The sequence below is a fragment of the Centroberyx gerrardi genome, chromosome 12 (assembly GCF_048128805.1).
Source record: "Centroberyx gerrardi isolate f3 chromosome 12, fCenGer3.hap1.cur.20231027, whole genome shotgun sequence".
NCBI lineage: Eukaryota > Metazoa > Chordata > Actinopteri > Beryciformes > Berycidae > Centroberyx > Centroberyx gerrardi.
Genome location: NC_136008.1, coordinates 3,215,383 through 3,239,116, shown reverse-complemented (window position 1 = coordinate 3,239,116; position 23,734 = coordinate 3,215,383). Strand labels below are relative to the sequence as shown.

At 43.4% G+C, this 23,734-nt stretch overlaps 1 protein-coding gene across 3 annotated transcripts in view; it reads left to right on the top strand.

Annotated features, from left to right (window-relative positions):
• Positions 1 to 23,734, top strand: part of nt5c3a (5'-nucleotidase, cytosolic IIIA) — a 28,323-nt gene that overhangs the window by 603 nt on the left and 3,986 nt on the right. The window contains exons 1-7 of one of the 3 annotated variants that reach the window (XM_078287417.1): positions 14,684 to 14,701; positions 19,434 to 19,532; positions 19,974 to 20,043; positions 20,353 to 20,485; positions 21,014 to 21,077; positions 21,294 to 21,456; positions 22,625 to 22,825. In XM_078287417.1, coding sequence (XP_078143543.1) covers positions 19,434 to 19,532; positions 19,974 to 20,043; positions 20,353 to 20,485; positions 21,014 to 21,077; positions 21,294 to 21,456; positions 22,625 to 22,825 — 730 coding nt within the window. In that variant the 5' untranslated portion in view covers positions 14,684 to 14,701. Of the gene's footprint in view, positions 1 to 14,683; positions 14,702 to 19,433; positions 19,533 to 19,973; positions 20,044 to 20,352; positions 20,486 to 21,013; positions 21,104 to 21,293; positions 21,457 to 22,624; positions 22,826 to 23,734 lie in introns of those variants that run through there. The other 2 variants (XM_078287415.1, XM_071913961.2) reach the window with 2 other exon arrangements.

Genomic DNA, 23,734 nt, shown 5'->3' with positions numbered 1-23,734 from the left:
CCGGCTACCTTGACACTGTCGGGACTCCACGCCGTGCTGCGCAGGCGCTGTGTTCACTAAAATAGCAGCTGCTCTTTAGAGGTCACTAGCTAGCTTGCTATAACAGAAAACTGTCACCAGAAGCTTTATCCGCCAAACCGACACGACAGCTAACTTTCTCTGTCAGCAAAGCTCTTTCACAGCTTCCTGTCAGGGAGGCGAGCCGTTGCTCCTGTCGACGGTTTGTTGTTTGTATTCAGCGGCCGGCAGGTTATGTAAGTTAGTGTTTCAGACACACAGCAGCATCCAGTCTGGCATCCAGTCTGGCTGTCCAACCAGTCCAGCAGGAATCAGGTGCAATAAATACAGACTGCATCCATTCTGCAATAAAACATTTCATACAGTACTTCAGAAAAGGTTAAGAGCTATGATTCATAATGGATCAAAATTGGACAAAAGATATATTTGTATGTAGATGACATTCACTGAAAATATGCAGTAGGCCTATTTTGGACACTGGAAAGACATTTTTTTCTCCTCTTGACAACACAGACTATGTCAGGTATATCCAAAGAAATATGTTTTGGCCACTCAATATATGTTGAATGAATGTCATCTACGTAGAAATACATTTTTGGCCAGTTTTCTATATTTTGAAACAACTTTCCATACACATTCTGAAATATATGTGAAATTTATTTTTTTCTATATGGGCAGTAAGGGAAAATAAAGTGAATAAATCTTCATTAACCTTATCTTATTGGCAAAATCTCCTATTCATATCTACTCAAAGTCAGTAACACAGCGGCTGTTTTTATTGAATTTGAAAATGAAGCCAAACAATGTATGAAAACCATTTGGGCCTCAGCTTGATTATGCAGCATGTAATTATATATATTGTTATATATCAATATCAAAATAATTAAGATCAATAGTTTTGATTATTGTGATATACATTTGGTCCCTATCGCCCAGCCCTACCTATAACCTATTTGCACACTTTATACACACGCACACAGCAAAATCTCATTCACCAGCCACAGCAGCAAGGGGGTTTCCAAAATTCAGCTGCCACTTTCTTTTTGAGTTGTTTTGTTGCCTCTTTTCCATCAGCCTGTTAGAATAGAAAAGAGTTGGTTAGCTGCAGTAGCCCAGCCTGCTGGCCACAGACAGACAGACAGACAGACAGACAGACAGACGGTATTCACAGAGTTTTACTGCCACACACTCTGTTAAATAACCCTCATCCATCATCACATCACCGTGAGAGCCAGTTATCTTCCTCTGTCGACACCTCTGGTCTGTGCACAGGTGAACATCGTGTGACAGTGTGCGATGGAAAACTCATCCGCTCCCATCTTCCTCTGCACAGTGACTCACCTCCTGTCTTCCTCGTCTTCTTCCTCTCTTCACCCCTGTGCGCTCTTATTTTGTAGTAAAGACGATCCTCACTACCTCTCCTTTTAGCTTTTATTCTCCTTATGTCCTTTCCTTTCCCAGCACTCCTCTCTTCCATGATCACGGCAGGGTGTTGTCATGGTGCTGTGACCCCTGACCCTTGACCTCCTTACCATTGATTGCTTGTAATGCTGATGTAGGAATTGAAGCTTCTTGTTGTGTAGCACTCACTGTAAGTCACTGTGGATGAAGAAAATTAACATTTTTAACTGGGTTGACTGCAACTTTAAGCCAATAAGTGACAGTCAACCCAGTTAAAAGTGTTAATTTTCTTCTTTAGTCTCACTCTGGAGTTCTATGTTCATCATCCACCAAGATCTGAGCGTTCCTAACATTCAATAACTGTTATAAAATGGAGCTTTTGACTGGTGCATTTTGAGAGAGAGAGAGAGACTCAGTGTTCTGTTTTTTACACCAGCAGCAACTAAAAAAAAACATTTAAATGCGATATTGCATATTTTAGTTGGCTCTCCCTTTTAATAGCTAACATGTAATATGAGTCAGTGGAGACGATTGTCCAGATATGAGTCAAGTTTATTTGTCAGGTGAAAGTTCAGGTGAAATGTCAATATGAGGTGTGTGTGTGTGTGTGTGTGTGTGTGTGTGTGTGTGTGTGTGTGTGTGTGTGTGTGTGTGCACGTATGAAAACCAGGCAGTAATGTGGTTTAGGCTGAGGCGTATCCCTGTCCAGTAAAGGCTTGTCATGGAATGTTTGGGGAGTGGTTGCCGGTGGTTACGAGGGTCGCTCACGCCGCCATGTTGGAAGAGAGACAAACAAACAAAGGCCTTGAACACCATGGCCTCCTCGTCCTCCTGAGCAGACACACACTCAGTCCTGGGTGGTGGTGGAGTTTGAGTAACATGTATAGTGAACCACCAGAGAAGAAGAGGAGTTTCACTATTCCAACATGGCGGCGTGTCCGGTGTATTTGCTGTTTATTGTTGATCCCCATTAGTCGATGCACAAGCCACAGACTAGTCTTCCTGGGGTCCATTAAAATATCAGTAGAAAACAGTCAAAGTTAAACATGTATATAAAATTAGAATTACCAATTACAACAAGACAACTGTTACTACCATAATACAACAAACGTAATAGGACATACTTCAATATACTGAAATCAAAAACATTGAATACAAGACACAACTTGAAAACTAAAAGCCCAGTAGACAAATTAAAAATGAAAACACTGGCAGGAGTTTGGATAACTGACTGAATAGCAGTGTAATAGTAGAGGAGGTGCAGACTAAAATTCAATCTATGTGAAAAAGTAAATTGATGAGAAGGGGAGGATGGATGGCAGGATGAGTAGTGGATCCTGAGACGTCTCGGCTCCTGCTGGACTGGTCTGGTCTGGACTGCAGCTCAGTTCCCTCAGCTGTGTGAATATTCTCTTATTGGACACTGTTAGCAGGGTTTGGTCCGTTCCTGAACTGAACTGAGAATACATGATAAACTGCAGTTCAGCTCCCGCAGTGTGAGTGTGAAAGTCTCCCAGCTGTGAGGAAACAGAACTGAATTCCATTAAATTCCATTTCTAAGAGTTTGTCTCGACTCGCTAAACATTATACATCAAAACATTATGAACCAAATAAAAGACAGTTCAACAAATCAAACACATTCAATCTCACTATCATTATCAAGTTTTATGTGAAGCACTTGGTGCATGTCATTTCTTTGGCGTAAAGCACTTTGAGCTGCATTTCTTGTATGAAAGGTGCTATACAAATAAAGTTTATTATTATTATAAAGTTTATCATAATGTATGGATTACCATCACATGTTCTGCATCAAATACCACCTGAAAGTAAGCTTAAACATTTCATGATATTCAGTATTGATAATATATAACACTATGTGGAATCTCAGATATGTGGGAAGAAAAACACAAAAAAAAAAACACTTTCGCAGAATTTCATTGGATTAAATTTCCTGAAATTCCAATTCAATTTCAATTCTGATCCAATTCCTGCAGGTTTTTTCAAATTCCAATTCCTCAGTTGAATTTAATAAAATAATAATAATACATTTTATTGATGAGCGCTTTACACGATACTCAAAGACACTTTACAACAGCTGGGGGAGAAAGCAAATAAATATATAAAACACATAAAACACCAATTTCAGTTGATGAGTTCATTCATGAATCGACCCCAAATTGACTGTTAGAGTGGGAACTTCCTACCAGACAAATATCAGGTAACTGGTTAGTCTGCAGGTCACCAGCCATCAGTTCTAGGTCCTGTTCTATTCTAAAAATCTAGTTAGCTGGTGGCAGTGAAATGGGATGATGAGTTTTGGGATATAAGAGCCGCTGGACAACAACAGTTAGTTTCCAGCTCTAACTCAGCAGGGAAACTTCTGACCATCTGCTTTTGATGCACAAACATCCGCTCCGACCCCCAGGAGGGAAAAAAAACCCCACATAACTGCAACTGACGCTTTCTTCTTTTTCTTTATTCAACCGACAGTTTACGAGCACATTCTTACGCTGAGTGAGTTTCGTGTCGCTTGGGCCCTCGTCGCCCGTTAAAACCCAACAAACCCCGTCTGTGAAGTTCCTAAAATACTCGGGCGTCTGTAAAAAAAAAAAAAAACATTCCTGAAAACCAAGGTTCTGCTGGTTAGTGGAGGCAGACAGCAGGCCGCTCTGAAACTCTGATTCAGGTTTTACATTCAGCATTACAAGCAACCAAAAGTAAGTAGGTCAAAGGTCAGAGGTCACAGCACCTCGACAGTAGATGGAGCAAATATTCCCGTGGCCCTAAAATGATCATTTACTATAGAGAAGTGCGAAAGTAAGAGCTGAGGAGAAACGGGAGAAAGGATTTTTTTTTTTTTAAAAAGCTCCAATATGATTCAGTTTTCAGTTCTCCTCTGTCTCAGGATAAGAATAAACTGAATGAATATGTCTAAGTCGTCACAATCCTGGATCCTGATTGGCCGATAAAGCAGCAGCTCCTCTAATTCAAATGAGGTAAACCTGCTGAGTGGACGTTTTCCAGCTGAAATGCTCAAACCGGCCTGATTGGACGGATTTCAGTCATTCTTTAGTGAGGGAGCCAATCAGGATCGAGTCCAGTTGTGAGGCATGTCCTGGAGTTAGACTGAAACTGACACTCAAACACTTTGAACACTCAAACATAATCAAATTTTAACAATGTATTCATTAAGTAGCTTTAATCATATATGTATATAAATATAGGAACATTTGTATTCCTATAATAGGGCCCCTTTAAGTCCAACCTTATCTCCTTTTGGCTCAGTTACAGTCGGTTTCCAGAATGTTCAGGAACATTTCCAGCAGTCAAACGCTTTATTTTGAAGAGGCCAAAATTTTCCCTTTCTGTTGTGTTTAAATAATAATAATACTAATGATGATAATAATAAACTTTATTTGTATAGCACCATTCTAAAAACAGAATTTACCAAGTGCTTTACAGAAAACGAGAGAAAGACAGACAGTGGCACAAACAGGATAAAACAATTACATTAAGCCCAGTCTGTAGAAGAGAAGACACAGAATTGCTAAAGTTGAAAGTTAAAGTTGAATTCCAGCCTGATATAGATAGGGGTTTAATTATTGTCACATTCCTTTATATGTATCTCTGTTGCCTGTTCTGGTTTCTGAGGCAACTATTTAACAAATCACCTCTTCCAGACTTAGATTTACATTTTAGTCGTTCAGCTGATGCTCTGAAGTTAGTTTCCTGCCCACTGAGTTGTGTTTTGTTGTTAAAGTGAGTATTAGATGAGTTTTGTCCAACATATGTACAGGGGCTGACGAATGATGTGTTGGACTTTTATTTTCCAATCCCGCTCTCGTGTACAAACCTTGGTTAGATGTCTGGGATTTACATTCATCTAATTCTAATGGGGGTTCAGGGTCTCCACCTGACTCGTGGATGCAGGTGGACTCCCTCTGGAGGAGGGTTAGTGAACCTGCAGGACTGTGTTTCACCCTGTTGACCTGCAGAGGGCAGAGCAGAGCTTCCTTCACCTCCACAGCCTGACTGCACCTTTCATCATCTTCAACACTGTAGGCTGTACATGTGGCTCTTTGGAAAATAAGAGAATCATTTCACATATTTCTGCCTTTGAGAAATTAGCAACTCTCTTTTTATTGTTGTGATAAACCTTCCAAGAGGCAAAGATTTGTAGCTCACACGTTGATTGATTGATTGATTGATTGATTGATTGATTGATTGACTGACTGACTTTATTGGGTGTAAAAGTACAGGCAATAGTACATCCCAGAGGATAACACGTAAAAGCGTACTTCAACACTTCCAACATGGTCCTCGATGGAGAACAAAAAGAGGGGAAAAAGGAACATACAATATTAAAATAACATTACAGTTAGGTATTTAGTACAAATAGAAGAAATTTCTCACTACACCTAAACTAAACTACAAAGCGTGGGTGTATATGAAGTGTCTGTGGGAGTGTGTGTGTGTGTGTGTAATATGTGTATACAATTTGCGAGGTTGTATGTGCTCTTTTTGCGGTAAAATTGCGGGAATTGGGAAAAATTACAAGCAAAGAAAAAAAAATGTCTCTCTCTCTCACACACACACACACACACACACACACACACACACACACACACACACACACAGCCTCCCCCTATTCTCTCCCACTCTCCGTTTAAGCTATTAACTCTTCCAAGAGCTTGAATTTTGCACTCACCTCTATTCTTGCTGCTTTTGTTTTGTTTTGCACGGTCTATGGCAGTAATTTTTGTTAGCAGGTGAGCTTTGTTCATCTTCCACCTGAATGCGCGCTGAGATGACGTAAGTTACCACGACACCGAATGTGACAATTGGTCCAAATCACAAGCGGTCTGTTGATTTGGCCGTTTCATGCGGAAAAGCTGCGGCAATTTTGCAATACTGCAAGCTCTCGCAAATATTGCGGAGATTTCTTGAATTTGCGTTAATTATTGCGATCGCAAGTTCCTGGAGGGACTGGTTTATGTTATCAAAGATCAGATTCGGGGATCAGCGGGTCGAGGTGAGCTTAATTCAGTCAGCGCACGTACAGTATGTGGATCTGCATGGAAGGAGAAACATAGCGATAATAAGAACGAAGCGAGCGATAATAAGAACGAAGCGAGCTCAGCCTATCTGGGGTTCAACAGGAATGACGACTGCACTGTCCTGAATAAAGTACAGAGAGTGAAATCCTAATCTGTGCAGTCGGTGGTAAGAATTAGATTGTTTTGGACCAGACGGTTCCTGATGAGACGGACGCCCGGAGCTCAGTGTGCTGCAGATAGTGAAGCTGACAGCCGTACAGTAAACAGTTCTCCTCCCTGCAGAACGATGTGCCGCAGCACACTGTGGCTGCTTATCATGTGTTCCCACTAGGAAGGTTCACAAAGGATCCAACATGTTAGATTTACAGTGGAGTCGTTTAACTTTCATCCAGAGCGGCTTCCAGTGAGAGCAACAGTAGAATAAGCCGCAATCTTTACTGTTTCATTTGTGTTTCACCTGTTTTCACAAGGGGTCGACCGATATGGTTTTTTCAGGGCCGATACCGATTATTAGTAATCAAGGAGACCGATAACCGATATTTGGGGCTGATATACATTTGTAGTAAAAATTAAAATTTTTGTGTCAAAATTTACAGTAACAAACTCCGACACAAAACTTCCCTTAAATGCTTTTAAACATATGTGTAATTAAATACTAGGAAACAGAATATTTCAACATTATATTTTGAAAAATAAAGTGCAGGGAGCTCCTATTTATTTTATCGGCATATCAGACAAAATAACTATTCCAATAATTGGAAAAATGATGAATATCGATAATCGGTCGACTCCTAGTTTTCACCTGTTATTACATATGACAAATATTTGTTTCACACGTGAAAACTTAATTTCACATGCAAAGAGAAAACTCACAGGTGAAAAATGGGAACATGTTCATATATGAAAACCAACATATTTCCAAAAAGCACATGCTTTGAATATACGTGGGTCTTCACATGTGACTTTTTTGTAGGGGTTTTACCAATAAAAAAATAAGTAATTGCTGTTGTTATCACACTCTAAACGTCAAACTGAAGTTGAATTATCTAGAAACAAAACCCCATCCCAGAGGAGGGGTCTCGAGTCACATGACTTGGACTCGAGTCACAGTTTTAATAGCTTGAGACTTGACTTGATGCATGAAGAGAAGACTTGAGACTTGACTTGACTTGGGTTCTGGTGACTTGGGACTTGACTCTGACTTGTACTTTGATGACTTGAAAAGGTTTCTAAAGTCTTGACTTGAGATCTTGTGTTTGTGTAAATGACTTAGATTGAAAGTGATGAGAGTTGAAAGTTGAAACTGATTCTAGAAATCAAACTCATGATGCTCTTACCAAGTTTTTATCTTATTAAAACCATACTCTTTCCAAGTTGGACAAGAACTTGAAGTCTAAACTACACTTTTGGCGAGTGAGTTTGGCGGATCCACCCCTTGCTGAGCAGGGTTTCCTTTAGTGGCCGAGCTGCTTTATCAGTAGCAACAGATGGCTGTCGCCGTGGCGACCGAAGCGGCTCCCTGTGTGGGCGGGGTTATAGGAAACTGATGTAGCAGCTAGACGCCCGTATGAGGCCGTATGGTCACAGTGATATTTCATTCCAGAAGCCTTGACTGGAAGGGGCGTTCAAGTACATTACTGTGGCTGGGAATGTGTTGCAGGTATAACACACTTGAAGTTTTGCAGTCTTGCAGTTTTAGGTTTTGACTGGGAGACACAGAGCGTACGAAGTATTTGTGTAGAATCCAAGAACCAAAACAGAAATGAGGAAGAGGCTCTCCCACAAACCATAAACAAAAAAGAACATCCAATTTGTAGATAGACCCCGGCACTACCTTTTTAAAAAGTTTAGGAGTGGATGAACCTGAAGATGCAGGAAGCCAAGTGTGTCGTTCGCTCATGTAAAATAAAGGAACTTTTTCTAGAGATTTGGGAAGAATCAATACTTTGCACCCAATTTGTTTTATTTAGATCTTTGTACACCGGTAGAGGCGTCGTAGAGTTCAGGTTATTCTGAAACTAGTAAAATGAACTCCTCCATGATAATAGAAACTCTCTCTGATTGAAGAGAGGCGGCGAGCTGGAAAAGTTGAACATGCTTCAGCTCAGGCGGCGGCGGCGGCGGCAGAAAGCCACGCAGGAACCTGTGAGCGCCAGCCGCCTTCTCTTGCCGTCAGCTGGCATCGTATCTACCTGGAAAACACTGGAGGCGGCAGCGGTGTGTGACACAGATCAAGTGCTGTTCCTCATTCAGTCCTGTCTGAACCTCATGCTGCATTCACGTCCTATTGGAAGAACGTTGTTTCTGCAGCTTGGAAGCGTTCAGGTGTTAAGCTTGTGTTTAACGCTCACATCTAAGATGGCGATCATGATGTCAGTTGTTAAGATGCTCCTTTTTGTTGTGATGGGGTGTTTTACGATCAACCGATTTTTGTATTTTCGTCTTCTGGAAGACCTGGAGGAGCAAAGGAAACCAGCATCAGTAGAGCTGAGTGGGAGATATCGGAGCCAACAGAAAATTCCCAATAAAAGCGTTGATGGGATTCCAGCAGAGCGATTGCTCAAGAGCTTTGCTGCGTCTCTGTTCAGGTAGATAAGCACATTGTCAGCCACATGTCGGCCTTTTGTTGTCTGCAGCCTCCAGCCCCTCCGCCTCTCTGTCCCGGGACAAAGGCGGAGAGCAGGACTGAAAGGCAGTAGTTTGTGACATGTGCAGAGACAACACCGCGTGAACTGTGACCTGTTGGAAAAAGCACGGTTCTGCACTTTGTCCTCGGTGACCTTTGATCCCAACGGGCCAAGGCTGTGTCACGGCAACCCCGGCCTATCCCTAACCTTTGTTGAGACTCGGTGAATTCAGGTGGGATTTGAAAGGAATGCTGGGAGAGTGTCGAACTGGCAATTTGACAGCTGTTAGAGAAGTTAGTGTGACTGACAGTAGACTGACAGTAGTCCTCTTTCCCCCTTTTGGTCTTTTTCTGCTTGACTGTATTTTGCAGCAACATGCAAAGCAGCTTCGGTGGCCAGGAATTTAAGGTAGGCTGTATGAAAATTATTGGCTCCACTTCACTGCGCTATCACAGGTGGAAACTACATTTACTCTAATACTGTACTTAAGTGCAGTTTTGAGGTTCTGGCACTTTGAGTATTTCCATTTTGTGAGACTTTCTACTTTTCCTCCTCTACATCTCAGAGGGAAATCTTGTTCTTTTTCCTCCACTGCATTTATCTGCCGGCTGGAGTTACTAGTTACTTTGCAGAATAAGGTTTTACATGCAAAACATACGATAAGCTCATAAAATATGTTGCATTGTTAGAGTTTAAACTCCCCAACAGTATATGGAGCAGTTAGACCGACACCATTAAAATACTTCGTACAATAATTTAGCTCTAAAACAATGAGGACTTTTACTTTTGATTCTTAAGTACATTTTACTGCTAATACGTCTATACTTTTACTGAAGTAAACTTTTGAATGCAGGACTTTTACTTTTAATGAAGTATTTTTCCATTATGGTCTTTCTACTTTTACTTCAGTAAAGGATTTGAGGACTTTACCACTACATGCTGTGCAGATCCGCCATTTCTACCCAAAAACCCTCCTACCTTCTAACCCTTAGCTCTTAATTTTTCTTATTTATTTCCTCTCTTACATGATCATTCTAGAGTCACAGGAATATCGTCAGGATGATGTGGCTCTGACCCTTGACCTCCTTACTGTTGGTTGCTTGTAATGTTGGTGATCTAGGAAATATAATTTTGCGATCGCAAGGATTCCCAAGGCTTGATTTCACCTTTTGGATTCACGTGAGAGAACGTACCATTTTCCGAACGCGGTGAACCTTTTGTCCTCGCTCCCGTGCCGCGGCCGAAGGGGAAGCGTGCCAGCGGCGGCCGACCCCGCGTGACCCTGTGTGACCCTATGTGACCCCGTGTGACCCCGCGTGACCCCGAGTGACCCGGGCGGAGCCTGTTTTGCTCCGAGCTCGACGGGTTCTGTGTTTTGGAGAACCAGCGGAGCAGCCGTCAGACGGACTGGAGCAGGCGCCGGAGGTTTGGGCGGAGAGAGGATCAGATTTCTGACCTACAGCTGATGTTTCACCGCTTCGTTTTTAGGCGTTTAGCTGAGGCTCAGGTTTGGGGTTAGGAGCTGGTTCATTGATCCTTACAGCTGATAAAAAAACTGATAAGAAGGGTAAGAAAAGGAAATACAAACTGAGAGGGTGAGATAGAGAAACCCCTATGGGATTTGGAATGAGTGCAACAGTAGAATAAACATCAATTCCTAAACTATCAGTCAAAAATGTGTGCACACCACATTTTTCTTTATTTTTACAATTTTCCACATTTAATAACAGACATCAAAACTATGAAATAACACAAATGGAATTATGCAGTCACCAAAAAAGTGTTAAACAAATCCAAACTATCTTATATTTTAGATTCTTTAAACTAGCCGCCCTTTTGCCTTGATGGACAGGCAAAGGCTTTGGAAAGAAATTCATACATATGATCAACTTCACTATTTATATTTGTCTAAGAAACACATTTCAAGCATTTAAGCAGAAGCCTTTAGATCAAAATGGCTTTAAGAGAATGAAAAACACAGAACATTCAGTCAGGTGGGTCCAGACTGTGGACTGGTAGTGTAGATCACCAACATTACATTCAACTGATAGTAAGGAGGTCAAAGTTCAAAGCCACAGCAGCCTGACAATAGGTGGAACAATATAGTCTTGTGTCCCTAATGATCCTGTATGTTAGAGAAGCATCAGATAAGGAAATAAAAGCCGAGGAGAAAAGGTGGAGCGTACTGGAACAAGCAGAAGAAGAAGATGATATGGGACGGGGAGACGTTCTTCACACCCTGTCCTCCTCCCCCTTAAACCTCCACAGCGATTGGCGGGCCGCGCCTCTCTGAACCCGGTGTACAGCAGGGAGATGCTGTACACCTTGTTCTTGCGGTGTGATCAGACAGCGTCGGCCTAGTTAGTGGGAGCGCTGGTATGCGAGTCAGGAGAGTTCCTCATGTTCCAGCCTGCATCCCGTAGCAACCCAGCTAGGAGCAAACCAGTGAAATGTTAAACAAAAGCCGAACCCAGGTGGAGGTTTAATGGTTGGACGAAGGTAGAAAGTATAGGCTGCACAGTTAAAGTGATAATCCCTGACTTTATAAATATAAAAAAAGAACCCCAAGATATACAAACATTAGTCCATTAGTTTGTGTGAAGATAATAGCGGTGAGAGTGAAGCCTACGATTAGAAAAGTCGTTCTTATACATCCTCTAATTGGGATTTTTTTTTTATTAGGAATTTAAAAGCACAACAACTCAAAGGAGTATCATGACACAAAATCCCAGAGGATAGCACTTAAAAGCATTACTAAAAACACTTATTTCCAAAAGTGGTCCTCGATGGAAACAAACAAACACAATACATGGAAGCGAACAATTCGATGGAAACGAAACAAAATTGGAATGGAATTTCTAGTGAATTAAGATAAAGATAAGACGAGATTGCACTTTATTGATTCAGGTGCCACAGCAGCAATTGACGGACAATACCGAAGAAGTAAAGTATGTGAAGTACAGGTAATAAAGGCAAAAAGAGCGCAAAAAGTAGCTAAAATATAGAGAAAATAGAAAAGTAAAGGATAGTAAAGTTAATTTTTCTGGTGGTTTCAGGTTTTGTTTTTAGGTTGAACCGCTGACCTTTAGGCCGCTGGACGGTCTGTTTAACCACACTGCAAAAATATATTAAAGCACTTCCAAGTTAAAAACATACAATTCTTTGCTGCCTTTTAAAATTGTGAGTTGACTGAAAATAGTACTGAATAGCTGGGTCAGAGATCATCAGGTATAATGTAGAAAAACGGAGTCAACTCAAGTTCAATCAACAAATGTCTAGACATGCTGATAAGTGTTTACAAGTTGAAGGCATTAATTGATGAGCTGCATTCCTGTGTTGCTTATTCACTGGTGAGGAGGTTTTAGTTAAGGATGCACCGATGCCACTTTTTCAATGCCGATACCGATTATGAAAGAGTATGAAAGTTTAAGTATCGGCCGATACTGAGTACCGATCCGATCCGTTACTTTTACTGAACAGTGCAGCTTACTTCCTTAGTTTGGGGTCAATGGACAAAATTATTGAGATAAAATCCTTGTTTTTCCCACTGTTTGAGAAATACAGGCTTCTATGTGCCACAAATGCATAAAATCAAGACAGTTTGCTTTTATTTCTTACATGTTACTCATGGCTTTCGGTATCAGATTTTAGTCTTGGGTAAAATCTCCGATACCGATATTCCATTTTAGCCTGGTATCGATACCGGTATCGGTGCATCCCTAGTTTTAGTGCGAGTTGCTCTTGTATCACATGATTATTACAGTTTGGTGTTAAGTATGCAGCTGCAATACACGTGCTTGAAGTGGATACTACTTCCTGTGTGTGATAGAGAATGTCTGCTTCACCTTATTGAATTTCCAAAATCTGTAGATAGAAATTTCGTCATGTTTGTTCAAGCTGAAGCGTTTCAGTGCGTCAGGTTTTTATTGCCTTCACGCCCTGCTGAGCATGTTGACTGTGGACTGTAGAGGGTCGACGTCCCTTTTACCAAGCACAGGCTCGCTCCATCATGCTCATGTTTTCTTACCACGGCGCTGTCGTCACGGTGCTGTCGTCATGGTGCTGTCGCCATGGCTCCGAGGTCTTCAGGAGTCAAAGTTCAGGTCAGTTAGTCAGGGTGAGACACTTAACTCCTCTACACATTGAAATGAAAATGATTTTTAAATGAGACATGATTTTCTGTTAATCATGCCTGTCCTTCACTGAGCGGTATCTACTGAACAAAATTAAGCAAATTGTATTATTGTGAAAACTTAACCTTAAAGGAAAAATCCCCCCTCTGATCTTCTTAAACTGTTATATATCATCAGTCTGTGGTGTTGAATACATTTCAGGAGTTATTTTGTGATGAAATATAGTCATTTGTAACTTTTTTTGGTGAACCCACTTTCCCTCAACCTGCCTCGTCTACTTCTGCTTCAGTTAGTGATTTCCTGCGTTTCCCAGAATGCCTTTTGACAAACCCCCCCCCCAGAGAACGGGCGGGCGCTTGTTGCATTTCTGCTGTGAGTTAAAACATGGAGGTGGAGAGATGGATGGTGGAGCATCACCAGTAAAACAACCAGTCGGTCTTCTCTGTTTTTGACTCTGAGGAAAAATCTCCTGAATCCAAATCAAGCTGTGACCTTTTCATCAAAGTTCACAACCCGGTCTGATGTGGATTATGGCTGATAATTGCAGTTGAACAGTGTGTTTTCAAATTATTCTAGCTAGCGTGTTGTAGCTTGCAAAACCACAAATAACAGCGTGAGACTGTGGATCAGTGGAGCTGACAGCTTCAGGCCTACATCTATACAGAGGAACACACTCAACCTGTGTGTGTGTGTGTGTGTGTGTGTGTGTGTGTGTGTGTGTGTGTGTGTGTGTGTGTGTTAACATGTGATCAAAATTAAAATAAAGTAATGATGGACAAGTCTAGACTTAGCCAGAGAGACGTAAAGACGATGCCTGTGTCTCTGTGTGCATAATTGTACATTCATATATGTGTGTGTGTGTGTGTGTGTATGTTTGTTCGTGTGTGTGTGTGTGTGTGTATGCGTGCATGTGCAAGAGACCACAATATTGAAGCAGCAGCAAAAAGATAAGATTGAGATGCTGTAAATTGTGTGTGTGTGTGTGGTTGCATCCATTTGTGGACATGTGAGGCATGTCCATCAGCTGTGTGTGTGTGTGTGTGTGTGTGTATTTGACTGACCGTTGTAAGACCAAACAACCTGCCCCTCTCACTGAACCTTGACCTTTTAGGTGTTAAGCTATTTACTGTGTGTGTGTGTGTGTGTGACAGGGATGGTTTTACGCTCTTCCAGCTGGAAATATAGAAATATCGCCTTGCATCCCAACTGGGAAAATGCAAATACAGAAATAGCAGCAGCTTCTACTGTGTGTGTGTGTGTGTGTGTGTGTTGACATGCGTCAGCTGAAATTATCACTGTGTATATATGTGTGTGTGTGTGTGTGTGTGTGAGGGGGAGGGGTTATGTGGTCTAATCTATTTCTGGTGCCGCCCCCTCCCCCTCCTCCAGTGCTGTGCTATATAAGCCCTCGCCAGCCAGAGAATGTTTTCTTCTTTCTTGTTTTGGCCGAGACAACAGAGCTGAGGTAAGGTGTGTGTGTGTGTGTGTGTGTGTGTGTGTGTGTGTGTGTGTGTGTAGCTGGTTAAACTGCAGTCTGTAGATATTTTTCAGTACATACTGGGTGTAAAAATTCAAACTTAAAACTCTTGCTGTTGCATTTCTGATAACGGTGACAATGTCTTCTCTGTCAATATCTGCCTCTGCTCGGTCTGCAGTCAGGCCGCTGTGACCTCTGACCTTTGACCTCCTCGGTAGTGGCTGCTTGCAGTGTTGATGATCTAGCAGTGGAAGCTTGTTCTGCTGTTGCTCTCGTTGTAAGCCGCTCCGAATGAGAGCATCAGCTGAATGTGAAGCGGTGCGCAGGAATCTGAAGCAGCTCAGCAGAGTGACGCTAGTTTCAGTTTTAGGAGACTCCGTGTGTGTTTTGATCGCCGCTGCTGTCGGAGGAAACACACCCGCCGGTTTTTGTTATCCTCTATCTCCCCCCCCCCCCCCCTTGGCCCAGTGGAAATCCATTCCAGATCCAGAATAAAAACAATCCATGGATGTCAATCGGAGAAGACGACGGTTAGTTTCACCTCCTGAAAAGCCGACTTCTTGAAAGATTGATTTGACAGATATCGACTTGAGGAAGTTGATTTAGGTCACTGCTGGTTCCTGTGTGTGTGTGTGTGTGTGTGGCTTATGACAGGGTGGGGGAAGAAAAAAGGAACTAAGTCGTATTTCTAGCGTGTGTTCAGCATTAGTGTCGTGTTTCTCCAGGGATCATAATAATGATGTATGAGGTGTTAAGAGGCCCAGTGCCGATTATATAAGAAGGAAGTTTGGAGGAGGGAGGGGGAGGGGCGTGGGGGGGGGGGGGGGGGGGGGGGGGGTCCTGCCCTCCACAGTGGAATCCCAACCCTATGACATAAAGCCCTGTGTGTGTGTGTGTGTGTGTGTGTGTGTGTGTGTTTTAACCTTTATTTATCCAGTTAAAAGTTGACTGAGCATGCTCACTCTTTGTCAGCACAGTGTGTATTTGTGTGTGTACATGCAGATGTTTGTGTGTGTGTGTACTCTGTGTAAAAGTGCATGTGCACTGTGTGTGTGTGTGTGTGTGTGTGTGTGTGTGGTGGCCCCTCCTGCTGCCTTCAGGTGTCAAGGTTGTGCATCACGAATGGCTTCAAAAATACACAGTATCCAGTTACCAATATGTGTGTGTGTGTGTGTGTGTTTGTGTGTGTGTTGGTTGGGTTGTGGGGGGGCAGGTCATGGTAAGGTTGGGGGGGGGGGGGGGGCATCTACACCTGGTACACTAAGGCAGGTATTTTTCAGTACAGTTGTTGCAGAAAACCTCCTTAAAAAGTCGTAAAATAAATTATCCAAATTCAAGGCCTTAAAAAGTATCTAAATATTGTGAATGCAGTTATTAGAGGTCTTATTTTCTTCACCATGTAATGACTTTCCCCACTCTCAGATGAATCCAGAACACGGTTAGTTGTACAATCTGCATCCTGTACTCCGCTCTGTTCAGGTCAGAAATAGATAGGTTGAGGCAGCTTTGTTACTTTATTTTGGTATTAAATTAAATTCCAGCCAGCATTTTAAAAAAGTTAAAAAGTCATAAATTTGGCCGTGAAACCTGCAGATACCTTGGTTTAACTGCAGTTTATCACACACCTTTATTGAATACTCTAAAGAGTTTTTTGGCATTTTTGCCTTTATTTGACGAAGACAAGAGAAAGACAGGACAGATTGGGAGAGTGAAAGAGAGAGAGAGAGAGAGAGAGAGAGAGAAGGGGAAGACATGCAACCAAACTTACAGCCCTGATTTGAAGCAGGACCTCAGTCACACGGTGTGCTCCAAACAAAATGAACTGCTAACACCTTCACCTTATTTTGCAATAATGTCCGCCGCGTTATACATCCTCCTTTACTCAATAAATCTAGGTGTGGCGTAACTCAGCCAACATTTCTTAACAGTGGTAAGCTAGTGTCTTGCACATACACACACACACACACACACACACATACATGCACACAAACACACAAACCAGCTGGCCAGTCATTGCATTCTTGCCTTGGCTCGTCGACAGTAAGACGACAGGCGGTCTTTACATAACCTCCTCAGTTTCTGTCAATACTTCATGTAATCCTCTCTCAGCTCTGTCTGTAGAGACCCCCCACCCTCACACACACACACACACACACACACACACACACACACACACACATCCCTCCAGCAATGTCAGACTGAAGACTAAACACAAGACATCTCAGCCAGAGCAGACGGGGTTTGTTGTTGCAGGTTTGCTCGCAGCAGCCCAGCTAGGTGTTTGCTTCTTAATCTCAAACTAGTCCAGCAGGATTTTGTCGTACTTCAATAACATGCAGAGCCACGCCTAGCTGTAGAAACCTGGACTGTGTTTAAAGTGGAGATGAAACGGCATTTTGAGAGCATCTAACTTCCGTATCGTGACGTATTTCCGAGTGAAACAGGAAAGACAGGCGGGACGTAACGTTGGGAGGAATTTGATTTGAACGTTGAAAAGTGGGCGTGTCATAACACCCGAAGACACACCGAAGCACCGTGCTGCTGCTAGCTAGCTAACTGATGAATCTTAGCTCTGTGCGCTAAAAGTTGAAGATTGATTGATGGGTGGATGTCATGATATTATTGGTTGAAATTGGTTATGGGCATGCTTACGGCATATTTTGTTTTACAGGAAGAAAACATGATTGAATTTTGATATAAGAATACAAAGAAATTGATTTTTTGTATTTTTTTGGCATATATTATTAAATAGGTGCACAATATGACCGGGGATGTGATCTAAAAGGGTTAAAAAGGCATTTTTCATTTCATCTCGACTTTAAATTGTATTCCGCAGAAAAGCATGAATCCTGACTTCTCCTCCTCATCCCTCTGTTCGGTGTATTTCTTCAAACTTGCCAAAAAGTGTTGCTCACCAGGTGAAGACCTGCACTCTTAAAGCTGCACTGGGCAAGATTTTCAGTAAAAACACGCCCGTCTGACCGGCCAAGTCGAGACGCTGTAGATCTACCTCGTGTCCCAGATGAAACTCTGGTGTTGGATGGATGTTCTCTGGTGGGAAATCTCCGGCCACAGGAGGTGAGGAAACAAAACTCTCCGTCCAGAGAAAGCTGGACTGCCCAACAACGGCTGAACCTCCTCACCTCCTCACCTCCTCCGCCCCCACCAGACAGTCAGAACACATTCAGTTCACTGATGTTACATTTCATTTCTGGGTAATAAAGTCCTTCAAACCATCAAAAAGTCAGTTCTCTCCCTCTGCCACTCGGGGCCGCCAGAGTTCAGAGTTTCCTGCTGCAGCTTTAAGCGGTGCAGGTGTTTATGCAGAGTTGTAACACAGCGAGCGACTTCATGTGTCGCTCTGTTCTGACAGATAGTGGGCGGGGCCAGAGGCTCCGATGGCACCGATGTGGCGGTCTGCAGCTACGCAGTTTTGAACAGGCAGATCATGTGTTTTTGCTGCTCTGGTATCGTCTGCCATAACATTACGTTGTTGTGACGAGTTAATATAGCTAGCTGGCAAGTGCTAATTAGGTAGCATAAATCGAAAATAAACAGAATAAAATAAACAGAGTAAAACTTACCGTCGAGCCGAGCGATGGATCAGCCGTTCTCCAAGCTTTGATTCTGAGACGTTTATTCCTGTCGTCTTTAAAATAGAAGTTGTAGAGAACTGGGATGCTTTGAATGGCTGGAATGCGGAAATCTGATTGGCTGTTGACAACCGATGACGGTGAAAAGTTCAGCTGTGGTGACGAGCTTGGGTTGGATCCCTCTGATGGGAGAGTGCATGAAAAATATCCATCTGCAGAGAATGGAGAATCACAGTTATTATAGAGTACTGACAAGCTGAACTTCACCTTCACCTCCCTCCCTTCCTCAACCTGTCCTCCCTTCCACCACCACCCTCCTCCTCCTCCTCGTCCAGCCTCTCTCTCTCTCTCTCTCTCTCTCTCTCTCTCTCTCTCTCTCTCTCTCTCTCTCTCTCTCTCTCTCTCTCTCTCTCTCTCCTGGTTGCTGGAGGTGTTTGGGTGTCGGTGTTCAGCTTGTTATGCAACACCAATGGATTCCAACCATCAGCTGTTTCATGACCCTGAACCCCCCCACACACACACACACACACACACACACAGGAGTCTGTGTATGTGGTGTGTGTGTGTGTGTGTGTTAGTCTAAATATGGGAACAGTGTGTACAAATAAGCTGTAGGCTGTTGCCAAAAAATGTCTGAAATAGCAGTTTGAGCCCCCAGTTATTACATACATAGTGCGAGTGTGTGTGTGTGTGTGTGTGTATTTTCAGGACATCGAATCTTCTACCCCAACCAACTCAACCCCCCCCCCCCACCCCCAATCCCAAAACACACACACTCATCTTGACCTCTGGTAACCGTAATATGACCGCACTATCTTGCAGCTTCCCCCTCTTTCTACCTCCTCCCTCCCTACACAAATCTGTGCCTCCTCTTCCTCCTCCTCCTCCTCCTCCTCCTCTTCCTCCTCCTCCACATACCAAAGCTCCAACCCAAGATAACCTCCAGGTGCAGGAGCGATGAGGCTCTGACGCTTCAGGGACACCTGGAGGTTTTCCGGAGTTTGTGAAATGATGATGATGATGATGATGATTCTATTCCATGTTTCATGGTATTACAACTTGCCGATGCCTAGATAGATGAAGGTATTCACATAATCTACAATCCCTCCCTCTCCCTCTCCCTCCAGATGCCTCAGTTTGAGAAGACTACGGTCCACATGAGGGATCCAGAGAGGGTGGAGCAGATCATCTGTGGCCTCATCAAGGGAGGAGCTTCCAAACTACAGGTGTGTGTGTGTGTGTGTGTGTGTGTGTGTGTGTGTGTGTGTGTGTGTGTGTGTGTGTGTGTGTGTGTCAGTGTCAATAGTTGTGGTGAAACGGTGCCTCCTGGTGGTATTAAGGCTCAATCAGTCCAGTTCTCCTACCAGTATAATATTTATAGTGTACTGTCCACCATTTACCATCGAATGTCTTGTACGCCCCCTTTAAATTCAGCGTGAGGTCCTCTTCTGCCATAATAATAATAACAATAACAATAATAATAATAATAATTTCGATTTAAGAGTGCCTTTCTCAGACTCAAGGACACTTTACATAGTTCAAGAGTTCAAAAATCAGGTAAGCGGCATTAAAACTGCAAAAAATAAAAGGGCTAAAGGAGGCGGTATGGGACGGGTTCCTGTGTGTTTGTGTTCTTGGTAAGTAAAGCGCTGGTTCTGACTCTGCAGGTCATCACAGACTTTGACATGACGTTAAGCAAGTTCGCCGTCAACGGAAAACGCTGTCCGACGTGTCACAGTAAGTACAGACGCAACAAGTCTGTCTCATCCTAATGCTGCACTGCAGGCTGTTTTTTAATCCTGTTGTTTCTTAAGTTTTTATTTTTCTAACCACATTTCCTGTGAGTGTTTCCCAATTTTAAATATCAATTTCCCAAAGTTTTGTAATATATTTGACTCTTCCTTGGTGTCATGCCTCTTTGTGAAGCACCTTGTAAACTAATCCTTAAGCTAATCCTTTTTATCATTCTCTGCATATCACCATCGTGCGTGTGTGTGTGTGTGTGTGTGTGTGTGTGTGTGTGTGTGTGTGTGTGTGTGTGTGTAGATATCATTGATAACTGCAGCCTGGTGACGGAGGACTGCAGGCAGAAGCTGCTGCAGCTGAAGAATAAATATTATCCCATCGAGATCGACCCTCACCTGACCATGGAGGAGAAATACCCCTTCATGGTGGAGTGGTGAGGCACACACACACACACACTCTCACACACACACACACACACACACACACACACACAGACAGACAGACATAACCAGTGTCTTTCTTGCTGTAAAGCACACTCACACACACTGTCTCATAACAAACACACATTTTGTCACATACAGCATAATAAGCACTGTCTCATGTAACAAATGCACGCGCGCGCACACACACACACTGTCTCACATACAGCACACACACACTGTCTTACTTACAACACACACACACTGTCTCACACACAGCACACACACACAAGCAAACTGTCTCGCCTACAACAGACGCGCACACACACACTCACATACAGTGCACACACACACAATTTGTCACATATAACACAACACACACATTATCTCTTACATGTTACACACACAATCAAAACAACAGTGTCTCATGTACAACACCCACATACCAGAAAACACACTTGGCCCTAAAGTGGTGTATATGTGTGTGTGTGTGTGTGTGCGTGTGTGTGTGTGTGTGTGTGTGTGTGTGTGTGTGTTTGCAGGTATTTCAAGTCCCACACGTTACTGGTGGAACAGCGGATACAGAGGGACAAACTGGCTGAGGTGGTGAGAGAGTCTGACGCCGCACTCAGGTACACACACCTGGACCATCAGCATCTTACTGCCAGTTCTGAGTGCTTGAATTTCACCAAAAAACCTTGAGAGAAAACCTTGAAAGTCACTGAAAAGAGTTTGATGTCAGAGTGTGTGTGTGTGTGTGTGTGTGTGAGCGGAGCAGCGGGTCCGATGTCAGCGTGTCTCTGTGTGTCTGCTGGGTTTCAGAGAAGGCTACGAGCAGTTCTTCGACCGGCTGCAGCATCACAGCGTCCCCGTCTTCATCTTCTCCGCCGGCCTGGGCGACGTCCTGGAGGAGATCATCCGGCAGGCCGGCGTCTACCACCCCAACGTCAAGGTCGTCTCCAACTTCATGGACTTCGACGACAACGTGAGTCCCGCCCTCTCCTCTCCTCTCCTCCTCTCCTCCTCTCCTCTCCTTGTCTCCTCTCCTCCTCTCCTCCTCTCCTCTCCTCTCCTTGTCTCCTCTCCTCCTCTCCACCTCTCCTCCTCTCCTCTCCTCTCCTTGTCTCCTCTCCTCCTCTCCTCTCCTCTCCTCTCCTTTCCTCTCCTATTCTCCTCCTCTCCTCGTCTCCTCGTCTCCTCTCCTCCTCTCCTCTCCTCCTCTCCTCTCCTCTCCTCTCCTTTCCTCTCCTATTCTCCTCCTCTCCTCCTCTCCTCTCCTTGTCTCCTCTCCTCCTCTCCTCCTCTCCTCTCCTCTCCTTGTCTCCTCTCCTCCTCTCCTTTCCTCTCCTATTCTCCTCCTCTCCTCTTCTTGTCTCCTCCTCGTCTCTCCTCTCCTTGTCTCCTCTCCTCCTCTCCTCCTCTCCTCTCCTTTCCTCTCCTCCTCTCCTCCTCTCCTCTCCTCTCTTTGTCTCCTGTCCTCTCCTCCTCTCCTCTCCCCTCTCCTCTCCTTGTCTCCTCTCCTCCTCTCCTCTCCTTTCCTCTCCTCCTCCCCTCCCCTCTCCTCTCCTTGTCTCCTCTCCTCCTCTCCTCTCCTCTCCTCCTCCCCTCCCCTCTCCTCTCCTCCTCTCCTCCTCTCCTCTCCTCTCTCCTCTCCTCTCCTCCTCTCCTCTCAGAAATGTTTCGATGGCAGTGAAACTACACATTAAAAGCAACAAACACAACAAATATACTATATTCCTATTACACATGCAAGCATAAAGTTGGCCAAAAATCAGTAAAAAAACATCAGAATGACAAAGAGCCCACAAAATACACAAGAGAGAGAGAGAGTTCAAGGAAGTGCCAGAGGTTCATGTAACAGCAAGGAGGCTGGTCACAATAAAAGGCCACTCTAAAATGTGGAAAATGGAAAGAAATTCATACATAGACATCAACTTCACTATTTATATTTGTCTAAGAAACAAACAAAAGCATTTAAGCAGAAGCCTTTAGATCAAAATGGATTTAAGAGAATGAAAAACACTCCAGACTGTTGACAGGTAGAGTGTGTGAAGCATCAGCCAGATGTCTTAAACATCATCATATCACTGAAGGTGTGCAGATAACAGCCTCATGCCTCTGCCTGTTGTTTGGTCCCTGCTCCTCGTCCGCAGGGCGTCCTGAGGGGTTTCAAAGGCGAGCTGATCCACGTGTACAACAAACACGACGGCGCCCTGCGCAACACCGACTACTTCAAGCAGGTGAAGGACAACAGCAACATCATCCTGATGGGCGACTCGCTGGGCGACCTCAACATGGCCGACGGCGCGCCCAACGTGGAGAACATCCTCAAGATCGGCTTCCTCAACGACAACGTACGGCCAAGACACGGAAACTCTGTCTGAACATCTGATCACTCTGGCTCCGTACACACTGCAACTCCTCATTGGAGTTTCATCCTGTTAAGTTCACACAGTTTGGTTATTGATGAGTGAACCGCATTCTACAACCGAACTCACTCCCTGAAAATTCAGGTATTGATACTGAATTTGAGAGCGGATTCGGTTAGTAGTGTGAACCAGAACCAGACTGGACAACTTATGTGACTTAAGGCGCAACACTCGTTACGTTACGCAACATTATCACTGTTAATTTGAACACATTCTCAAATTTTCTATCCAGTCTGTTTCTTCAACATTGTGGCTAGAGCTGCAACGATTAATTGATTAGTTGTCAACTATTAAATTAATCGCCAACTATTTTGATAATCGATTAATCGGTTTGAGTAATTTTTTAAGAAAACTAAGTCAAAATTCTCTGATTCCAGCTTCTTAAATGTGAATATTTTCTGGTTTCTTTACTCCTCTATGACAGTAAACTGAACATCTTTGGGTTGTGGACAAAACCAGACGTTTGAGGACGTCATCTTGGGCTTTGGGAAACACTGATCGACATTTTTCACCACATTTTATAGACCAAACAACTAACTGATTAATCGAGAAAATAATCGACAGATTAATCGACAATGAAAATAATCGTTAGTTGCAGCCATAATTGTGGCTGTTCCTCCTGTTCTGCGGTCCCGGGCCCAAATGTTGCAGTTAAAAGTATCAAGACCATGCGGTGGAAAAAGAGAATATGACACCGCTGTCGGTGGCGGTTTATTAAGTTGTTATGGATAACTTGACACCTCTGGTTACTGGTGTTACTGGTGTCAAGTAAACTGAAAATACAGGCAATGGTAGCCGCCATATTGGTCTGAAGTAAACGTCACTATGGTTACA